The 20604-nt window shown below is 43.5% G+C and overlaps 3 protein-coding genes across 16 annotated transcripts in view; all 3 read left to right on the top strand.

The window, feature by feature from the left end:
- The window catches only part of pde10a (phosphodiesterase 10A), a 42050-nt gene extending 30707 nt beyond the window's left edge, over positions 1-11343 (top strand). For 6 of the 10 annotated variants that reach the window (XM_040178623.2, XM_078104139.1, XM_040178621.2 and 3 more), the window contains 18 exons: positions 109-158; positions 288-428; positions 679-834; positions 1166-1216; positions 1659-1717; positions 1985-2036; positions 2568-2710; positions 3114-3206; positions 3355-3541; positions 4419-4561; positions 5096-5179; positions 5261-5411; positions 5533-5688; positions 6364-6536; positions 6654-6765; positions 6943-7023; positions 7441-7529; positions 8899-11343. In XM_040178623.2, the coding sequence (XP_040034557.1) occupies positions 109-158; positions 288-428; positions 679-834; positions 1166-1216; positions 1659-1717; positions 1985-2036; positions 2568-2710; positions 3114-3206; positions 3355-3541; positions 4419-4561; positions 5096-5179; positions 5261-5411; positions 5533-5688; positions 6364-6536; positions 6654-6765; positions 6943-7023; positions 7441-7529; positions 8899-8998 (2021 nt within the window). In that variant the 3' untranslated portion in view covers positions 8999-11343. Of the gene's footprint in view, positions 1-108; positions 159-287; positions 429-678; positions 835-1165; positions 1217-1658; positions 1718-1984; positions 2037-2567; positions 2711-3113; positions 3207-3354; positions 3542-4418; positions 4562-5095; positions 5180-5260; positions 5412-5532; positions 5690-6239; positions 6537-6653; positions 6766-6942; positions 7024-7440; positions 7530-8898 lie in introns of all 10 variants that reach the window. The other 4 variants (XR_013467873.1, XR_013467874.1, XR_013467872.1 and 1 more) reach the window with 3 other exon arrangements.
- A 1125-nt stretch (positions 11344-12468) lies between these two features.
- Positions 12469-17312, top strand: LOC120821049 (uncharacterized protein C6orf118). Of its 4 annotated transcripts, XM_040179409.2 has the most exons (10): positions 12469-12561; positions 12698-13361; positions 13504-13626; positions 14258-14317; positions 14470-14594; positions 14677-14759; positions 14943-15130; positions 15342-15395; positions 15484-15545; positions 15634-17312. In XM_040179409.2, the coding sequence occupies exons 1-10, from the start codon at positions 12518-12520 to the stop codon at positions 15680-15682; spliced, it is 1452 nt and encodes a 483-aa protein (XP_040035343.2). In that variant the 5' UTR covers positions 12469-12517; the 3' UTR covers positions 15683-17312. The 4 variants fall into 4 exon arrangements, 3 of the variants coding, with proteins under 3 accessions (XP_040035343.2, XP_077960260.1, XP_077960259.1); XR_013467871.1 differs by having other exon boundaries at positions 14943-15395; XM_078104134.1 differs by lacking the exon at positions 15634-17312 and having other exon boundaries at positions 15484-15573.
- A 602-nt stretch (positions 17313-17914) lies between these two features.
- LOC120821050 (group XIIB secretory phospholipase A2-like protein) lies at positions 17915-20340 on the top strand. 2 transcript variants are annotated; one of them, XM_040179411.2, is made up of 4 exons: positions 17915-18649; positions 18996-19072; positions 19221-19386; positions 19485-20340. In XM_040179411.2, the coding sequence occupies exons 1-4, from the start codon at positions 18055-18057 to the stop codon at positions 19601-19603; spliced, it is 957 nt and encodes a 318-aa protein (XP_040035345.2). In that variant the 5' UTR covers positions 17915-18054; the 3' UTR covers positions 19604-20340. The 2 variants fall into 2 exon arrangements, with proteins under 2 accessions (XP_040035345.2, XP_040035344.2); XM_040179410.2 differs by having other exon boundaries at positions 17923-18649; positions 18996-19084.
- The last annotated feature ends 264 nt before the right edge of the window (positions 20341-20604 follow it).

Raw genomic sequence — 20604 nt, 5'->3', positions numbered from 1 at the left:
TGTAACTGCCATTTATTGTTGGAGTCGGACACATTGATTTTGGAGACCTTAACACACTAACGTTTCCGTTTCACATGGTCTATCCTGACTTTTCTCTGTTTGCTGCAGCAACGAAAGCTGATGGATTTGCACTTTACTTCCTGGGAGAATGCAACAATGTAAGTGCAGAGCACTTTTGTTGAATACATCTTGTAGATGAATCCAGTTGTGGTCATGTAATTTACTTTTTTTTCTTTTCTCTCGCTGTGTGTGTTTCTCTCTTTGTTCTCATCTATGCTTCGCATTAGAGTTTATGTTTGTTCAATCCAACGGGGGCCAAGGATGGCCCTCCAAGCCTCATCCCCTCTGGCCCCATCGCATTTGGGACAACCGTTGCCGCTCATGTTGCCAAGACTCACAAAACACTGCTGGTAGAGGACATCATGGGGGTGAGGCTGTTTTCCCTGTTATCATTGGAAGCTAACATCTCACTGCATAGCTGGGATGTTATGTTGTCAGTTCCCTTTATGGCTTCTTTCTCATCACCACCGGGTTCGGGCACCTTAAGGCTCTAAAACCAACAAAACCGTGCAAATAGAGTTTGAATCTTCAACTAACTCTGTTAACAGCTACATTCCCTTTGCCTAAACGTCTTTGCGCTTTAGGTGAAAATAGCCTTCGCTGGTCTGTGTTTTGCAGGACGAGCGCTTCCCCGACGGCACAGGGCAGGACTCAGGGATCCACGTTCACTCTGTCCTGTGCCTCCCCATCATCACCGCCATCGGGGACCTCATTGCCATTCTGGAACTGCATCGGCAGTGGGGCAAGGAGCCCTTCAACCTCAGCCACCAGGAGGTGAGTCGAACCCAGAGAGCGGAAGGCTGGAGCGAGGCTCCCAGAACAAGTTAGTCCGGTATTCAGCCGGTTCTGTTTAAAATCCCTATAAGATTTCTGGGGTTTGGTTTAATGTGTAAATGAATGGGTAGTTTCATATAAAACATCTACCAGTGCAGCTTAAATTTGTATCTGCAATAGTAGAAAAGGAAACGTTGCAGTGCTGCAGGTGTTTGTGTCCCAGGAGGGGCTCTGGATCCGCAGGCTAACTGGCTCTTCTATGAGTATCACACTGCCTGATGTGCTAATTATGCTTCATTTCTTTGGAGCTAATCTTCATTTTCTTTTCTAGGTTGCAACAGCTAATCTAGCGTGGGCATCCGTTGCCATTCATCAAGTGCAGGTGAGCAAACCGTACTGTAAAATCCCACCAAGTACCAAGAATGTATTTGTTTGTTATGATCTCGGATCACTTAGTCTGTTCTGGTGTTGTTTTAATGGGGGAAATCCACCGTGTTCCGGATCCGGTTTGTCACTCACCCCGGTGCAATCAACCAGACCATAGATTCTACAAACAACTCCCCGAGGACGCCATTACGCCTAAGGGCTGTTTTTATACGAGCATAGAGCTGAACACCTCAGAGAAGCAGCGTCCCGCTGCAGCACGGTCCACAGTGGACCCGCCAGCCTCAGTGGGACAGGACGTGGCGCAAAACACGCTTCGTTGTTTCAAGCTTCAAGTCGGTTGGTCGGCGGCACACGTGTGGCGGCTTCTCCGCCTCGTGAGAAATGTGTGATGCCTGTGGGATGCCGGGTCCTGACCGGAGTTTCTCTTTTGCCCCAAGGTGTGCAGAGGCCTCGCCAAACAGACGGAGCTTAATGACTTCCTACTAGATGTGTCAAAGTAAGAGCTGCTGTTGGGACAGTTCACCTAACACGATATTAATACTGCAAACTACAAAGTTTAGTTACACAATGTTGTTGTTTTAGTGTGATTGACAAAAGAAATCTGGGCTCAAAAGTGAGTCTTTACATTTAGAATCAGGTCAAACATTAAATACAACTTCTTGCTCAGTGAATATAGAGATTAGCTTTCATGTCTTGAATGTGAACGTCATCAGAGCTTCCCATTTGTCAACATCTCAATGCACCATTTCTTCTTTTCGCACAGAACATACTTTGATAACATTGTGGCAATAGATTCTCTACTTGAACATATTATGGTGAGTGTTATTTCTGCAAGTTTGTGTTCATTCACATTGTCTTCAAGGCTACACATCCTGGGAGTGTGTGTTAGTTGTTGTGTGATCAAAAGAGTATATACAGTAGCCTTAATGCCTGATACTATATGATTAGGATGATAGTAATGATACATTTGTTATCAAAATAACAGATACAAACTAAATACATGACTTGGCAAAGGTTTTTCAAATAACAATTTCTTAAAAGAAATGTGATCTTTTTGAGTGTAAATCGGGATTTCCCAGTTTTTTTACTTTTTTACTAAAACCCACCTCTCTGTTTGTATTTATTTGTTACCTCGTGGCTGTGGTGTCAGGTCATCTGGTTCAAACACTGAAATGAGTTGGAATGAACTGTAGTTAGTTCTCCTCCTTGTCTCTGCATTTAACTAGTCCCGAAGAAAACACTAAAACTCCTGTGATGTGATTCTATGATTTAACACAAAAGCACTAGATTTTCAGTTATTTCTAACCGCTGCTAACGATAGTTTGGCCTCTGGTGTTGTTTTGCAGATATATGCAAAAAACCTGGTGAATGCGGACAGGTGTGCGCTCTTCCAGGTAGATCACAACAACAAAGAACTGTACTCTGACCTGTTCGATATTGGAGAAGAGAAAGAAGGCAAACCTGTCTTTAGGAAAACCAAAGAAATTAGGTGTGTACGATTGACCCTTTTTCTCGTTCAGTGTGCTAATTAACTGATTTTGATCATTTATGTGTTCTAATTTCATCCATATTCATTTGTTTTTTTTGTACGAACAACACACGTCCAAAACTATGTTTCTTGGCTCATAAGACGGTGTTCACCGTAGTTTACAGTAAACAACGTCCTATTATGACAAAGAAAAGATTCCATTGGTAGAAAGTTTACCATTACAATACCTTCTGAAATGTGAATCTACACACAATCTGTGCTCTAAATTGTATTTTTTCAATCTGTAATAATCTCTCACACTATTATCAAGTTATTGATTCGGGCTCAGAACCGATAGACTGAGAAGTCTCAATGGACGTCCACAAAGCTGACTGTCGTCCTCCGCCCTCCTCTTTCCATCCAGGTTTTCTATTGAGAAGGGAATTGCTGGCCAAGTGGCTCAGACAGGGGAGGTCTTAAATATCCCAGATGCCTATGCAGACCCCCGGTTCAACCGGTAAAAGGCATTTTCACTTATCTTTTCCATGAACTTTGATGGACAAGTCTGTATTTACACGTGTACTCATTGCAGAGGCCGGACTACCGACCCTGCACATGCTGCACTTTCTTGACATTAACACATTTTTGTACGTCTCCTTCAACAGAGAGGTGGACCTGAAAACCGGCTACACCACGCGGAACATCCTGTGCATGCCCATCGTGAGCAGGGGGACCGTTATAGGTGTGGTGCAGATGGTGAACAAGCTAAGCGGAAGTGCCTTCACTAAAACAGATGAGAACAACTTTAAGATGTTTGCTGTCTTTTGTGCTCTGGCCTTACACTGTGCAAATGTGAGTGAACGCAGTCTTAACACGCTCGATTACTGTTAATCATCAATGACAACTGACTGATTTTCCCCAACAGAAAAAGCATAAACCAGCAATTTCATATCTGTCTGAATAAGCCTGCTCTTTATTGCACTGTGGATTATATAATTCTTCCTCGTCATGAATATTCCATTGTTATTTTGAGGAAACTGCCCCTTTGACGTAGCGGCCTCATCACTGCGGCAAATTCATTCCGTGGCTGCAGGGCTTCTTTCAGCGGTTACTAGGCTGTGGGTTTCCCTTTTCATCAGACGTTGAGCCTAAAAAGCTGTGCGCCCAAATCATTGCCCCAAAATATGAATTAAAGCGTATTTTCTGCTCGCAATGATTATTCCATTGAAGGAAACGCGCACAGGTTTCACAAATCAGCGGCCGCGTTGAGCGGTCTGTCTGTGGAAGCCTCCTCCTCCTCTGTGGGGCCCGACTCGCCATCTCGTGCGACAAACCTGACGCAGGAGCAGCGTCACAAAGTTGGTTTTAAAATTGATGGGGCGTGTTAATATTTCAGACCAGCAGCCCACATCCGTCTGCTGACAGGATTTATGTTTTGCTGTAATTTATGCCCCACGGCTCCAGGATATCTTGCTCGGGCTGGCTCCTGGTCTGGTGGTGGGAGGTGGGAGGCCTGGCGCCTCTACCTGTCTGGATAGGGGACAGCGATGTGGAGACTCTATTTGAGACAAATAAAATATGACACATGACGTTTGCAAATAACTTGACGAGGTCCGACCCTTTTGGAGGTTACAACAGGGATACTTAAAGAATAAAAAAAAAGATAGGAGCCTTTTTCTTTTAGTATTCAACCTGTCTTTCGGTATTTAAAAGACCTCCTCCTCTGCAGATGTACCACAGGATTCGGCACTCTGAATGCATTTACAGAGTGACGATGGAAAAGCTGTCTTATCACAGCATCTGCACATCAGAGGAATGGAAGACCCTCACCCAGCTCAACCTCCCCACACCCATCTATAAAGAGATCGAAATGTGAGTGCCCTTTCACGTTTCAGGTTTTAGTCGTTATCTCTGTCGCGTTACTGAGTGTGTAGAGTGGTGGTGACAGAGTCCAGAAGCTCTTCATGAACAGGCAAGGAAAGTTTATTTATATAGACCATGTCAGCAACAAGGCCACTAAAAAGGCCTCACATAAAAGACAAAGTGCACAAGAAACAAATTAGAGACATTTAATTACAATTTAATTGCAAATATTCATGTTAAAAAAAGAAAAACAATCTTAAGTAGAATAAGTGACTCAAATACAGCAGCAAACACGAAAGGCTTCAGTCTTTTAAAAAAAAAAAAAGGTTTCTGGGAGGTCGTTCCACATTTATGGTTCATAAAAACTGAACGCTGCACAGCCACGTTTTTTGAGACCCTGCTGAGACATAAGTCAGGAAGGGGAAGGTCTTCTGGAGGACGAGTTGACAGTTTAACACACCTCAGAAGTCCCCTTGTGTGTCCCACTGTGTGCTGTACATGCTAATTTAAGTTTCTCCTCTCGCCTCGCCGTCCCTCCTGCAGGTTCCACTTTGACATTAGTCCCTTTGAGGAGATCTGGCCAGCTGTGTTTATCTACATGGTTCATAACTCCTGTGGAAAGACCAGGTTAGGTTTCGCTCGTGTCAGCTTTGTGTGGACGTCGCCGGCCATCAGTTGTTGTTGTTCATGCGTACTTCATGTGTGCAGCTTCGAGCTGGAGAAGCTGTGTCGGTTCACCATGTCTGTACGGAAGAACTACCGGCGTGTTCCCTACCACAACTGGAAGCACGCGGTGACGGTGGCACACTGCATGTTCGCCATCCTTCAGAAAACCTCCGGGATGTTCACAGAGCTAGAGGTTTGCTCCTCGTTGGCTCCCCGTTTTACTGCTCCAAGATGGATAAAATACAGAAAAGTGAGTTCAGAAACTGGGCTCCTTTGTGATTTGAAAGTTTGTCTTTTTCTTCTCTGGCCCACAGAAGAAGGGTCTGCTGATTGCCTGCCTGTGCCATGATCTGGACCATCGGGGGTACAGCAACTCGTACCTGCAGAAGTTTGACCACCCGCTGGCTGCTCTGTATTCCAGCTCCACCATGGAGCAACACCACTTCTCTCAGACTGTCTCCATCCTACAGGTAGAGCTCTATTATGAAGAACATACTCAACAAATAAGCCTTTTTTTGTGAAGTGCAATGTGCATTGCATCAAGCATTTTTGACCTTTTCCTGATAAGCACATGAGCCTGTCTAAATACCTGCAGATGGTGGGGAAAGACATGGAAATACCTCACGCAAAAGAATTGCAGATATGATAAAACAAAATACAATGTACGGTAGCAAAGGGAGGGTTACGAAAGTGATGCCATATGTGGAGAAATTTCATTAGCAAAGCAGGTCATGTGAAACCCACTATTAAAGACAGATGGCCGCTTAAAACATAGTAAAGCTTTGCAAAAACACATAGTTTTGAAAACTCAAATTTACATTAGAGTTGACTTCTAGACGAAAACCACATGATTAAAACCTCAAGTTGAGGTATTTTTTTGCATTTCGTTTGTTCAATTGCAGTTTATCTGTGGACGAGAAACCGAACATTTCAAAGACACTTAACACTTAAATGAACATATCATTTTGGATGCTTATATCATAAATGTATATTTAGTTCTGACTGCCTTCTTTACATCCAGGATCCGCATTAACCCAAATTGGCCGGAGGTGGACGTGAGATTACAACCTGATGTTGGTCTAGCTGAGCTGAACGCCTCATAAGTGGAGCTTTTGCTTTTTTATTGATCTCTTTGTTTCTCATAGCTGGAAGGGCACAATATTTTCTCCAACCTGAATTCCAGCGAGTACGAGCAGGTGCTGGAGATCATCCGGAAGGCCATCATTGCCACGGACCTGGCCCTGTACTTCAACAACCACCAGCAGCTGTCGGAGCTGGTGACTGCGAGCGCACTGGACCTGAGCAACCACTCACACAGGTGAGGCCACGACTCGAGCGGAGATCCCAACAGGCCTCGTAGCGCGGCGCGCAGGCCCGGTTGGCGGCGCGCTGAGTTGCTCCTCATGGCCGTAACGAGGCTTTGCTTCCCCTCCAGGGACCGTGTGATTGGTCTACTGATGACAGCGTGTGACCTGTGTTCTGTTACCAAGCAATGGCAAATCACACGCCTCACAGCCAACGACATCTACGCTGAGTTCTGGGCTGAGGTACAGTAGGATGCGGCTGGAATTTAGACATTTATATTGTCATTTCGTGCCCCCGGAAGAGTCACAGCTGTGTGGCCGTTTTAAACCGCTGTTTGTAGTGGGTCTAGTGGTCTGAAGACTTGTCTCGGTATGCAAAAATACAACGAAAACTCGTGTTTTCGTGTTGGTCCCTCGCAGGGCGATGAGATGAAGAAGATTGGGTTGCAGCCCATCCCCATGATGGACAGAGATAAGAAGGACGAGGTTCCACAAGGCCAAGTAAGACCATTATTGTTACTCGTGTTTGGCTAATGGGGCTCACTCTCTACTTTACACTCACACTCAGAAGGTTTTACACAAATAGGCGCATTAATAGTTGATTACATCAAAATAAGAAATAGTATCATCGGTATACAGATATAAATAGAATAGATTTAAGCTATTTATTAATTTTTTTAAAGATTTGTATGGATATATGTAGTTTAATAAACTCTGCATATTGATAAAAGCAATGCAGCATACAACAATAAAAGTACTGAAATCATTGTTATAATATGCATCTATAGTTATCATCAAAATATCACAGACAACAGAGAAAATAATAAGTGCGTTTAAAAAACATGTCGGTATTGACTTATCATTCATTAGACAATTAATCATTTTGTGTGTGTTTTTTGTATTTGTCTGTTCTTTAAGGTGGGATTCTACAATGCTGTGGCAGTTCCGTGTTATACGACGCTAGCAAAGCTTTTCCCTCCATCTAGTCCTCTTTTAAATGCCTGCAAGTAAGTATTCAAAGTTACAGATTGAAGGTATGCGAGTGCATCTCCATTTTCCCTGCGTCCTTTGAGAAGACTGTGCAGATCGTGAGGTGACAGAGAATGTACGTGTTTAGCAAAACAATATCTGATTGAAGGTGTTTTAATTCCCTTTTTTTCTTGGTAAATAGGTGAAAAACATTAAACAATCCGAACGTTACTTCACACGATATCGTATTTCATCTGATATGCCCTCTGAATGCGCTGACAGCAGCTTGAAGAGCAAAAAGTGAGGCCTTTGCTAACCGGACAAATAGAGGTGATAAGAAGTACGTGTTTAGGCGCACATTCCAAGAGTTCCACTGAAAATACAAACAAAACGCACACTGCTGCACTGATATGAGACTAAACAAACTGTTCTCAAACTCTCGAAAAACATATTCAGGCAGACACATCTCAAAATATATTGCCGAGCACTAAACGGAAACAGCGTGCATGTGTATGTGTAAGCTTCTCCCAATCAATAAGAGTGTGTGACTTGTGTCCATATGTGCTATTTCTGCTTGTCGCACTGCACGGGATCATATGGCACCTGCGCCAACATCCCCCCCCCCCCCCATCCCCGTCCTCCGGGGGGGGGGGTAACCTGCTGGTCTTTAAAATGTAGTGACCTTGATCCGCGGGGGAATACAAACAAAGTGAGCAGTGTAATGTTTAATCCCGGCTGCACGTCAGCAGCGAACCCAGAAACCGGCTGCTTGCTGTGGGATCTGCTGCAGAAGCGTAGACTGCATCGGCCCGGCTGAGTGAATGCAGCAAAGGGCAGCACTCGTGTGTCAGGATTAATTATAGCACAAAGGGAAGAGGTTATCTTCATGACAGCGAGGCCTGATGGGTGCTGCAGATGACTAATGAATTACAATTGCTTCGCTTATATGCTTTTCACCATTGTTGATTCTATTTAGTCTTAATGACACTTGTTGAAGTTTAATGCAGCTTTTTGTTTTGTTGTTACAATTTTGTTTAGATCTGTTCAGTAACATATCTTACATTCTGATTATCTTGATATTCTGATTTTTCTGTTTAAATTGTATGTCTAAAGTTTCTGCTCTGTTAACATCCGATGCACACCCTTGTGGCAGCAAAGTGCAATACTCTTGTGTGCTAACTAGCTAGCCTATCAGAAGCTACAGGAGTGCAAGAAATTAATATGTAACAAATATACAACGATAGTGTTCCCAAATCAAAATGGCCCGTTTTGTACAATACAATCTAGTTGAAAAAGCTGTGAAATACTTAATTTGGTCAGTTTACATGTATTTGATTGACACTTGCGTGTATTTGCAGTAAGAAATGGAATATCTCTGAATCTGATGGAGCTGTTTTGTGTTTGCAGGGAAAACCTGGGCCAGTGGGAGAAGATATCGCGGGGAGAGGTGCCGGACGTGGTTCCCAAGCGCCCCAGTGACTCTGGACCCGTCAAGGTCGACAACTGACCACCAAAAGGGCCGCCGGCCCACCAAAGGAATACAAGACTAGACTCCTGCCGCGGACCGGGTGCTTCGTAGAGGGGTATGGGGGGGGGGGGCACATCCTGCATTAGCAGGAGACGGATCAGCTAAAGGCGACTTGACTTTGTGAACACACGGTTACCTCACTGGGTGACGATGGTGTCAACGGCGACGGTTCCGCCGATCCCAGAGACTGACAGGCGGCCGATGTGGAGGGACTTCAAACCCGTCGCTCCACATCCCCTCAGCTTGGGAATTCATTTGGTTAGAATGGACATGTGCTGTTATGGTTGTTTCATCTTTTGGCAGTTTTATGTTTTAAGATTTCTTTTTGTTTTTCTTTCTTTTTTTTTTTTTACATGAGCTGATTCTTTAACGGTCTTGTATTTGCAGAGGCCTTACTCTGAACCTTTCACGGGCTAGAAATATGTGAACTCTTGTTGTTGGTTCAGGCTTTTCTTGAAATGGTACTGTTAGCCTTCTGTGGTAGGTTTATCGTACGCACACTACTTCACCAAGGTATTTCCAGAGACAGGAGGAATGTGTAGAGCAGATGGTTTAACGCCACCTTACCGACGAGGAGGAGGCCGGAATGTTTTTTTTATTACTTTTTGAGCAAATATCCTTTGCAGTACTTGAATAAAAACATACAGCCTGCGTTGAGAAATCCCTCACAGCGTAATCTACTAAACCTGAATGAACTGTGGCAAGAGGATTTAGATAATGTGAGCACAGTCACAAGAGAGTCACAATGTTTCTCCCTGAAGTGGAGCCCACAGCACTGCCCACGGCCCCTCGTGGCATTTAGGAACCTGCCGCACAATGCATCCACTTTCCTCTGAACCACAGAACCTGAGCCCAGGTGAGCAGAACTAGTGTGAGTGTGTGGGAGAGGGGGGAGAAGATGCATGAATAGCATCAGTTATAGTATAGTTGTGTGCAGGTTTATATATAAGACTATTGGATTTTTACTGTCGTCACATTTTTATCACATCTTTAATAATTTCACGCAGCAATCTCCATCATTAATCATTTCTACAACCATGAATAAAACACAAGTAATATCCAAGAGTCCTTGCAGAATATTTTAAACTTTGCAGTGGCACAACAAACTTTTTACACGTTAACCACTTTATTTAATGACTAGACAGCACCCTGATTCATCAAACACAGTTTGCATACATTAAACACATGGTGAAGGGTGGAAGAAAATGGAGGACTATACAGTGACAGTGAGGTGGACATCGGTGTCCTTGCCGGTTCAAAGCCGTAGTGTGAAACATTTATGACACTATTTTGCTGACTATGTCGGGCACAGCAGCTCGGCGATAGTCAAGTTAAAGTGCACCATGTGTCTATCGCTGGGGTTGCAACTTTAGAAGGATTGGTTGACTTTCTGCAAGTGTGTAAAAGATTCCATGATCTGTTGACAGAAATAAATCCTCCTTTATGCTTTCTCTTCAGCGCCATGCGAGGGGGAACATTTGAACCCTTTCAAAGGAGTTTCCAAGATCTTCCAAAAGTCAATTTACTTCATCTGAAACTGTCATTCCAGTGGACATAATAATTAGTTTTGCGACTGGTACTGTGGCTCCAAAATGGTGTGACTGTGCATCTAGAGAAAGGTTTTGTTAATGGACAATCCTCGGTGGTGGTATGTGGGTAAGTGCGCCATCAGTTTTCATGATGTGCCCTGTCTTACGTTTCAGAATTACTTCCAGTAAGCTTCAATCAAGAGCAACAATTAGCATGCACCTCTACTGAACTTTATATATAATTTTGCAGAAAACATTAATCGGTGCATATTGTGTGCAATCTAGGAATTAGTTGGTACTGACAGAGATGTGTGCTCTGATGGCGCTAAACTGAACGGCAGTTGTGCACTTTCAGACTGTGTGTGTGTGTGTGTGTGTGTGTGTGTGTGTGTGTGTGTGTGTGTGTGTGAGGGAGAGATTGAAAGAGAGACTTTTGACTGTCTCTTTTCCCACCTGAGAACATGGATAAGTCCATAACACTGCACTGTCCCTTCTATTTTTCAGCACTAGTTATATTTCATTGTCTGCATTATGTTTAGCCTATTATCTTTTATTATTATTATTGATGATTATTATTGCAATTATTACTGATGTTATTTTCTTAGAGTTAAATTTAAATTAACTTATATTTTTTATACAAAGAAAAATAATGTTGGCCTTTTTGTTTTGTACAAATTAAAAATCAAGATAAGCAAAACGGTCCTGACATGTTACTGTTACCCAGAATAATTGCAGAATGTCTTGTAAATGTAAGAGCAGTAGCCCAAATGACTTTTATTAAATACCTGGAAAATATATGTTGGTGTCAGATGCTTCTTTTTTTCCCCGTTCTACCTACTACTATTAATTCACTATTTTATTGATGGAGCTGTTAGAATGGTGACAAGGCATCACCCTTGATTCGTCAGCAACTTACATACTTATTCGGGCCCATTTATTTCCTTGTTCAAGAGATGAGTCAGGATCAAATATTTGTACATTTTTGTGAAATGTTTAAATATAAATAAGAATTGTGGATCTATAAAAAAGCCAACTGTTCAGCCATTTGCAAATACCTGCTTGATGGAATAGGAAAAAAAAACGTCATAATCTACAATTGAAGTCACTGGCACTTTAATTGGATGTTTTCCTATAATTCATAAATTTGTAAATATGTAGTCATCAACGTCGTCAGACTGGCAAGTAAGCCTCTAGGAGCCACTCGTATCCTGCACTACATTTTATTTAAAATCAGTGCCTCAAATATTTATGAGGGGGGGGCCCAGGAAGGCCAATAAATGTGGACCTCATTGTAAAGCCTTTGTTTCAACATGTTACGCTGTCGGTTTCCTAACACACAATTTTTGCACTGTTTACCTATTCTGGACATTCAATCCCTGATAGTTTGGTGATTGAAACCTTTGCAGGAGCAGATTTCCCCAAGAAGCTCATTACATGACATTTTTCCGGTCATTGTGCGCAAGATTTTGTGGCAGTCCAGTCATTTAAATATCACAAATACGAAAGAAAATAGAAATAGGAGCAATTTATTCAATTCAGTTCATTCATTTTATTTAGTATAGCCCAAAATCGCAAATGACAAATTTGCCACAGAGGGCTTTACAGTCTGTACACATCTGTACATCCTCTGTCCTGAAACCCTCACATCGGTTGCCACCTTCCAAAGAGGAAAAATGAAGAGATTTAGTAGATTCTATGGATTTCAAAGCTACAAAAAACAAGAACAAATGTCATCATTTACTTTCATTTTACAACTGTTTTATACAACTTAGCGATCTAATTCCTTTATATTTTAATGCTTAGTATCTTATGCTTATGATCAACTTCGTTGTTGCCTCTCAGTGTGCCCGAGTGTAGCTAGCAGCTAAAAGGTCACGAGTACGATTATTATCAAGACATTGAATGCCTCACAGAGACCACGTGCTTGCGTCTCCTTGACAACTGAGCCCTCGAGCAGAGTGTTTGTTTTATGTCGCGACTCCGAACAAAACTACAGTTACCGTTAGCTGACAGGTGAGTTTGTTCCTTTTAGGTGTCTGTTTTCTACACAAGCTTCAACTCTCTTAGTAGAAATAATGTAAAGGCTATAAACGTTGTTTTTGATGCTTAGATTTGACTGGCTTTACCTCAATTTTGTGTCTTAATGTAGGACCTTTTATTGTCACCTTGTGCGACATTCAACAAAAGCTTCACGACACGGCGGCGCGTTGGTCCCCTTCGTAGCCATGTCCAGCAGATGTAACCCGAAGCCCGGGGGCTTCAGGAGGGACGTCCACGGCCTGCTGCTGGCTGCTGAAGCCGGTCAGAAGGCCGACATCCCGACCTACTCCTCGGGTCATCTGGGGCCCCGCAGCCTGAACCAGAGTCCGCCTCACAGGGGGCCGAAGCAGCCTTTCTGGAGGATGGGAACCCCGAACCTCGTGACCCCGACGAAGGGCCCGAAGAAGAGAGCGGTGAAACACTGCCCCTCTGAGTTCGGCCCCGACACTGCCGCTGTACAGTCTGACGTCCCGAGGTCAAGACGCGGTCCGGCCGCGCATTGCTCATCGCGTGCAGACAAAACCGAGGAGAAGTGTCTGCCTAAGATAGATCTCCATTCCTCAAACTCACTGGTTCTCCTGCCGAGAGCGTCGCATCAGAAAAAGAAAAACTTTCCATCTGATCTGTTGGGAAAACAGCATTCTGAGCAAAAAGGCCCGAGTGATAAAGGCCTGTTTAAGACGAAGCAACGGTTGGGCGGGAAAGTCGTGGCCAAGCAGGACTTCTGGGCTGGAATAAATGTTGCCCAAATTCACGAGGGGAAACTACAAAAGGTGAGAGTTCTCGCACAAACTGTGACATCCTGCAGCTCATTTTGCAACAGACTCATTTTACTTAAGACGGCGCTTTGAAATGTCCTCTCAAACTCTTGCAGAAGGTGCACACACGTCCTAACTGTCTCCCTGTCCCACCCAGGAGCTGGAAAGGTCGTCAGCGGCAAGCCGCCCCGGCAGAGAACGCCTGGCGGTGTTCGCTGGTGTCTTTGATGATGTATGTGAAGGCTCACCAGTATTTGGACGCATCCTGAGGGAAATTAAGGTGGGTTTTTTTCCCATTTCCTCTGTACCCACCCGCTCATTTTTAGCCTGTGCCGTCCGACGCACTTCAGTTGAGCGAGAGCCGAGAGAGACGGGGGTCCCTGGTGTGGCAAACGGAAGTGGAGCAGCCACTGGAGCCTGGTCGTGGTGCAGGTCATCATACTGCTCAGTGCTCATTCATTAGAAACGCCTCAGGTCTACGCAAAAGGATTCGTTTGCACACAATGGATTTGTCGGTAGTTTAGTGATTTTTGTGCATTTGGCTCGTGAAAAAAAATTCAATTGAACCTGTCGTTTCTTGACAGTCGTGTCAGTTGTTGTAATAAGTTGATTGTGAGGTTGCGATGCAGCTAAAATATATATTAACATATCATCTCACTGTTATGTTACAATAACTGTAAATATTTCATTTAAAACCAGATGTGGACCAGGCAGTATGTTCATGATCGATGTCCACAGTTTTTTACCATCAGCTAAAATGCAATGAAGTGTGTGTTGGGACAAATGCATGAGCAGTAAATTAAAGGATATTATTGTTTCCAATATTCAGTTTTTCAACACCACAAGTTCCGATCTATTCTACAAAGACAAATCCTTTTGAAACAAAATAGTATTTTCTTTTCTCTTTCCAGACAGAGTACGATATGTACGTCAACCACTTGATGGCTTCACAAACATTACTTCAAAATAAGGTAAATCACACTGCTCATATTCTATTAAAATAAATACATAAAACATGAGAAGAAGGCCTGAGAAATGTATGTCAATTTCTGGCTTAATATCCTGTCAATAACATTAAATAAACATAAAAGCGTTAGAGGTATTTGTTGTTGTTCTGTTTCAGTCGCTGGAGACTTCGCTCAAAGCTCTCGGCGATGACAAAGTGAGGCAAATGGATTTGGAGGATTCAGAAAAGGAGGTCTTCAGGCTGGAGCTCATTGCCAAGAGAGCTCTAGAGGAGAATAAACGGTACTGCAAGGATCTGCCTACCAAAATCTAATTTTTTATACTGTCTTATTATTCTAAGCATTTTGTTCCCGTTTGACCTCAGAGCCCGAAACGAATCAAAGAACATCCCAGCTACCGTCGGCCCGCTGGACAGTGACATGACGAGCAAGTCTCAAGATTACCCTGGTAGATGATCACTGTATATTTACCTGCAGGCCACAGCACATGCTCAATTTTAAATGTAGTTTTTCTAATGTCCACAGACTGAAGAAACAATTTAATACCATCTGTGACTTTCCAATGCCTTCAGGGAAATGCGCAGACACATCACACACTGCTTTCACATTGGCCTCTTGTGTGCTCGGACAGATGCGTCTCTGTCCGGCCGGCATGACGGAGGACTCGACGTCGGCCACGGCAGCAGCAGCGTCCAATCCAAGCGGCTTCGGGTGTTGAACACGTGGCGGGAGAACCAGCAGCTGGAGGAGGAGCTTAAGGAGATGCCGGTGGCCTCCGTCACGACCACGGCCGTGCAGCGGTGCATCAAAGATCTAAAGGTGGTGGGAGATGAGCTGTCTGTCTCAAAGTCAAATATTGTGCCCTTTTCCTCACACGTTCATGAACAGCACAGCGGGACGGTTGCATCCCATTTGGGGTCTTTCAGGATTAAAAGTAAAGCAGGACGTGTGCAGCCACTTCTGCAGGGTCACAAATGCATATTGCTGCATGTTTTATTTATCTATTTATTTCTATTATCTTTGTTTCTAGATGGAGATAATGAGACTGATTGCCTCAAATAACTGTTTGAATACTGCGAACGAGGCAAGGGATTTTTAACTGTTTAATCATTTGTTTAAGGAATAAGGATTGGAACATGTCATGCTGTTATTCTTTGCATTTTTCCCTGAAGGATTTGGAAAACAACATCAACATGGTGCTGAACAGAGAGAAGGCCAGCAAGACCACGAGACGGTTCGTTATGTGTTGCTGCGACACTTGATGTAGAGACTCATGACTCTTCCTTTTATTAATCTGCTGCTGTTGTTGTTTTACCATTTAGGACGTTGTGGGACGAAATACATTGTGATCTACAAACAGAGAGTGAATAGCTCCATCAACGGTGATCATTCTTTAGATGGACTTTCCAAAGTGCAGTACAATGAAGGGAATACATATTCCACAGCGTCATCTGTCATCCGCAAACTTAATTATAATGAAATACTAGTAGAAATTGCCTTTGTCCAGAAACAACATCCCACGATCAAAGCTCAAAACCACCACCAGTATCAAGCTAGCAATAATACAATGTACAAATGCTACAAAAACCGTCAAATCTATATAAGATTTAAAAGTATAAAAACAACGTAAATGCATTTTGAAATTCATTCATGTTGTTTCTGTGGCCCAGAGCAGTGCAATATGTATTTTGTTAAAATGAACAACTTCCACCTTAAGATACACATCCAATATTATACCTGCAGCCTGGAACGACTCAAATGTTAATGAGTTGAAAAGAAAACAGTTTGAAAGCAGAAAGAAACCTGGATATCGTAACATCCATTTTCTTTGATTTATTCGGTATGCTGCCTCTTAACCGCAAGTATGAACACGATACCACAGACCATCATTCTCTTTGCTGACCTCCGGAGACAATTCATTTGTACCGACTGGATGAGACGTTGGAAGGAAAAACTTGAAACTCCATGAGATCATTCGCAACTGGTATCCTTAACAGACGTCTGATGTGGAACAGGTTCACTAGAAAGTTCAAAATAATCCGGAGCATTAGGGGCACGTTACCTTTCCACCAGCAGAGGACAGCAGAGACGTCCCAATCCAATAGAATCATCTGTGATGTTATACCAAGAGAACCTTTTTACATAATATGTTCACATATTACTTATTTCATACTATATATATAAGGATTTGACTAGGGCCATTGTTATTTATTGCCCAAAACGACTGTGCCAGAGATCGGCCGGGCTGCTGCATGATTTCCTCGCAGCGAGCTCCGTCTCCGAGTACTTCAATGCAGCCACCAGATGGCAAAAGACGTTTTACTGTCGTCTCCTGAAATTGACCTCAGTTGTAGCAAAGACTAGTAGAAGACATTCGGCTGCACCACTATGCATAATGGTGATATTTCCTTTTAGATATAAATGGATATTATTTACTAGGCAAGGGTAGAAATGTAATGCATCACCATTTCTTCTGGAATTGTAATAGAAATAGTTTTACTTACAAGTGATTCATATCAGTTTTTCACCATTCAAAGAAGATCAGAAATATGCATTTTACTTAACGGTTGGAGCGCTGCTTCTGATCCTTTTTGTTGAATGTTTAGGTTTTATAACCTGGGACTATTTTTACATAGTGTGGCCTTTCTTGCTAAATTATATATTATTACAGACATATTTCCGACTTTTTTAGAACATCTTTCTGCCGCTAGTTTTTTAATGAATTGGAAAATAATATTCATAAATGACTCATTTGATGTAGTCAAGAAGAACCGACAATAAGAGGAATAAGGAATAACAGAAGCTTTGCTTTGATATGGTGTGACCTTTGCCCCCAAACATGACAGTGTGTCTGCTTGAACCGAATCCCAGGTCAAAATCTATGGAGCCAAATCCAGGTCAAAAGTTTTGATCATTTCAAAAACAAATGTGAACCTGAAAGCTTATGTTTTGGTGTTGAATATTGAAAAATATATTCAAAATAAAAATAAGTGCACGAAAAGTATTTTTGGGTTTTGCCTCAGTTTTACAATTTTTTTGAATAAAATATATTTCTTCAATCTTCACTTATAATGTTCCAATATAGTGTTGACAGTTAATATTTAATTTACACACAGACAGCAGCTTTACTAATATTCTGATGTTATAAAGGAAACTACCGTTTGCAGAAAAACGTAATACTACACAAAGGATGTGCTCGTATGTGAGAGCATGTCCACGATGAGTGACGTTACTTCTATGAGGACGGATGAGGTCATGTGCATATTTGATGGACGATACCGTTTAAACAAGTAGTTATCTGGAAATGGGAATATGTCTAATCGGGGCCTCAATATTCTCTCCCGACGTGTTTAACACCCTGCGAAGTAAAGCCGCTTCTTCATCAACAGGATCGTCCAGAAAAGGACGCGTCATGTTCGAGAAAACACTTTAGTCGTTTACGTAACAGAGATCTTATATTGTTCATATGTGGAAACTGCGCTAAAATCCGCCTGATTCAGAATGAATGAGGAAATGAACGCGCGCCGTGTGATTGGCTGGGCTGCTGTCAGAGGGAGGAGCCTGTGAAGGAAAACCTGCTCCCGACCAGCTGAGGTTCACAGGCTCAGTTACCATGGAGACTGACCCTGAGCTGGTCACCTCCAAGCCAGAGTTCCCCTCATCTCAGGGTTAACAAACTCTGAGTTTCCACTAAACCTGCTTCTTCAAACGGACCCCTGCTGGTTTGTCCCCAGTTCAACACCATGCTGCTTCGGGCTGTCGTCCTCCTCTTCCTCTGTGTGTCCTCGGGCATTTGTGCCACTTTAGGCCACTACCAGACTCCGCCTGAAGAGGAGCAGGCGTCTCCTGTGGACTCCGATGCTGTTTCTGCTGCTGTAGCAGCTGAAGAAGCTGCAGCTCCTGCAGGTACCCAACAAGGAAGTTCACCTGCAGTGGAGGAACCTGCAGCCGACTCCTCTCGTGGTGACAGTGAGTTGGCTGTGGATGACCTTTCAGCTGACAAAACAAAAATGGAGGTCCCGGTGGGAGATGGTGCAACAGCCGATGAGCCAGAGACAGACAGGGAAATGGCTGCTGGAGACCCCCCTGCTATGGAAGCTCTTGCTGGTGAAGCCGTCACGCAGGAGCAACATTCCTCTCCTGGGGCGGAGGAGGAAAATGACATCAGACCGGTCCAGACGGACCTGTCGCTAAATAACTCTTTGGCACAAGAAGATGATAACAGCTGGAGCATCGACTCAATTAGAAATAGTTTCCGCAGTTTGCACGGATACTTTGAGTTGTTGGTGGAGCTGGCGGGGGGACGCGATGGTGTGTGTCAGTATCGCTGCAGATACGGTAAGAACAAATCTCTAAGTTAACATAAGAGTTGAGTTATTTTTCTAATAACAACACAATTATTTTAGTGTCCTGTAGGTTCGAATCAGAATGGGCTACATGTTCAAATAGTTGAACTACCCAAAAAAGAATCAATGCACCTGTTTAACAGTATGTTGTCGTTTAGTATTTGTTTTCTTTTCACGTGTCGAATCAAGTAGACAACACAAGTTACGTCTTATCTGTAAAAAGCCACACTCTGAAGAACATAGATATGGTACAGATATAGATTCTTGGCTGGGCTACATGACGACATTAGTTGGTTGATGGAATTGAAATGGAACCTCTTGCTTCCCGGTTTTAACAGGAGAAACTCCTCAAAAGCGCCCCGGCTACCAGCTCCAAGAGCCCAACGGCTGCAGCTCCTCTCTGGTGGGATTGCAGGTGAATGCAGTTGTAGGTGTCTTGTTCATAACACCGACAGTCCAGAACCACACTACTACGCCCAAACAATGGAGCCTAACACACAACCACAATGTCTGCATATGCTCAGTTAACTTCACTGACGCAACAAAGCTCTTTCTTTTCCCAGCTTGACCTCGGGATCCCCGCTATGACCAACTGCTGCAACCAGCTGGACGTGTGCTACGACACTTGCGGCACCAGCAAGAACCGCTGCGACTCGGAGTTCCGCCTGTGTCTGCACGGCATCTGCGGCGACCTTAAGAAGAGTCTGGGCTTCGTGTCCAAGGTGCAAGGTAAGATGTTCACAAGCATCTTCGTTGTGAGTTACCAAAAAAACAAGAATGAACTCCTCCTCCTTCCTCTCTCTGATCTCTCCGTATGTTCTTCCTAGCCTGCGAATCAATGGCAGACGTCCTCCACAGCACAGTGGGGACTCTTGGCTGCAGGCCTTACATGAACAGCCAGAGGGCAGCGTGTGTCTGCGAGGGAGAGGAGAGGGAGGAACTGTGACAAGCACTCTGTGGACGCATTCGCAGACAAATAACTCAGTCACAGGCGTCTCTGCACAAAACACTGTGTATTTATCGTCAAAGAGGATGTGCCGGAATTCCGGACTACAAGCCGCTGCTCTTTTCCCCCCCACGCTTTGAACCCTGTGGTTTATGCAGCGGTGTCTTACGCGCGAGACAGACACGTGCAGGGCTCTCAAGTGTCACGCATTGAGCGTGACAGTCACTCACTTTGGTTTCCCGCCACACATCCAATTTCTCACGCCGTGTCCCTGCACGTGCAAGAGATAATGCGCCGGGGAAGACGCTTGTTTAGTAACAGACATTTTGTGCATCATATTCAAAACACTCGTCGTGGAAAATAAACGTGGGAATGCGCGTGATGCAGCATTTAAGTGTCGGGCGACTAAGTCTGTCTGTCGGAGAAGGAAACAGCGGCTGCACTTAAACTTGGCATTAATGAATCAATGGTGAGACGTTGGAGACGGCCATGTGAAGAACTCACTCCATGTAGAAAGACGACAAAAGCTTGCAGAGGGAATAAAAGCAGGTGACCCGAACGTGGAAACTTTCTTGAAGACTGAACACACAGACAGCTGTTTCCACCGTGCACATCCCGCTGAAAGGCAAAACAATCTAATCAAAGATTCACTGCAGGTTTAGTGCCGTGTTACAGGAATTAAAAAAAAAAAAAGAAGTTTCTGGTCATTAAAAATAAAACGCTTTCTGTGTATCATCTTTCTGTCTAAATATCTCATGTTACAACGTCAACAGCTGCGCTCTATAGGCTGGATCGTGGCCCGATCACGATTCAGTGCGAGAATAATGCATTTCTTAGGTTTTACTCAGAGGCAGTACTGACATATATCAAGTATCTCAATATGGCTTTCAAAAGGTTAATTGATAGATTTTGCACATGTGTTAAACTCTTCATACTCCTTTACTACTCTTCAATACTCAATTTCCTTTTAGGACATTTTAGGCCTCTATGACTCCATTACC

The sequence above is a fragment of the Gasterosteus aculeatus genome, chromosome 6 (genome assembly GCF_964276395.1).
Source record: "Gasterosteus aculeatus chromosome 6, fGasAcu3.hap1.1, whole genome shotgun sequence".
NCBI lineage: Eukaryota > Metazoa > Chordata > Actinopteri > Perciformes > Gasterosteidae > Gasterosteus > Gasterosteus aculeatus.
This window is presented reverse-complemented; position numbering and strand designations above follow the sequence as displayed.

Excerpts from the sequence above, each read along its gene's own strand:
- LOC120821049 (XM_078104133.1), top strand. The coding sequence starts at position 12,518 with ATGTCGCGACTCCGAACAAAACTACAGTTACCGTTAGCTGACAG. Across the intron at positions 14,318-14,469 it reads AAACATTACTTCAAAATAAG|TCGCTGGAGACTTCGCTCAA; the intron begins GTAAATCACACT and ends GTTCTGTTTCAG. Across the intron at positions 14,595-14,676 it reads GCTCTAGAGGAGAATAAACG|AGCCCGAAACGAATCAAAGA; the intron begins GTACTGCAAGGA and ends GTTTGACCTCAG.
- LOC120821050 (XM_040179410.2), top strand. The coding sequence starts at position 18,055 with ATGCTGCTTCGGGCTGTCGTCCTCCTCTTCCTCTGTGTGTCCTCGGGC. Across the intron at positions 18,650-18,995 it reads TCAGTATCGCTGCAGATACG|GAGAAACTCCTCAAAAGCGC; the intron begins GTAAGAACAAAT and ends CGGTTTTAACAG. Across the intron at positions 19,085-19,220 it reads GATTGCAGGTGAATGCAGTT|CTTGACCTCGGGATCCCCGC; the intron begins GTAGGTGTCTTG and ends TTCTTTTCCCAG.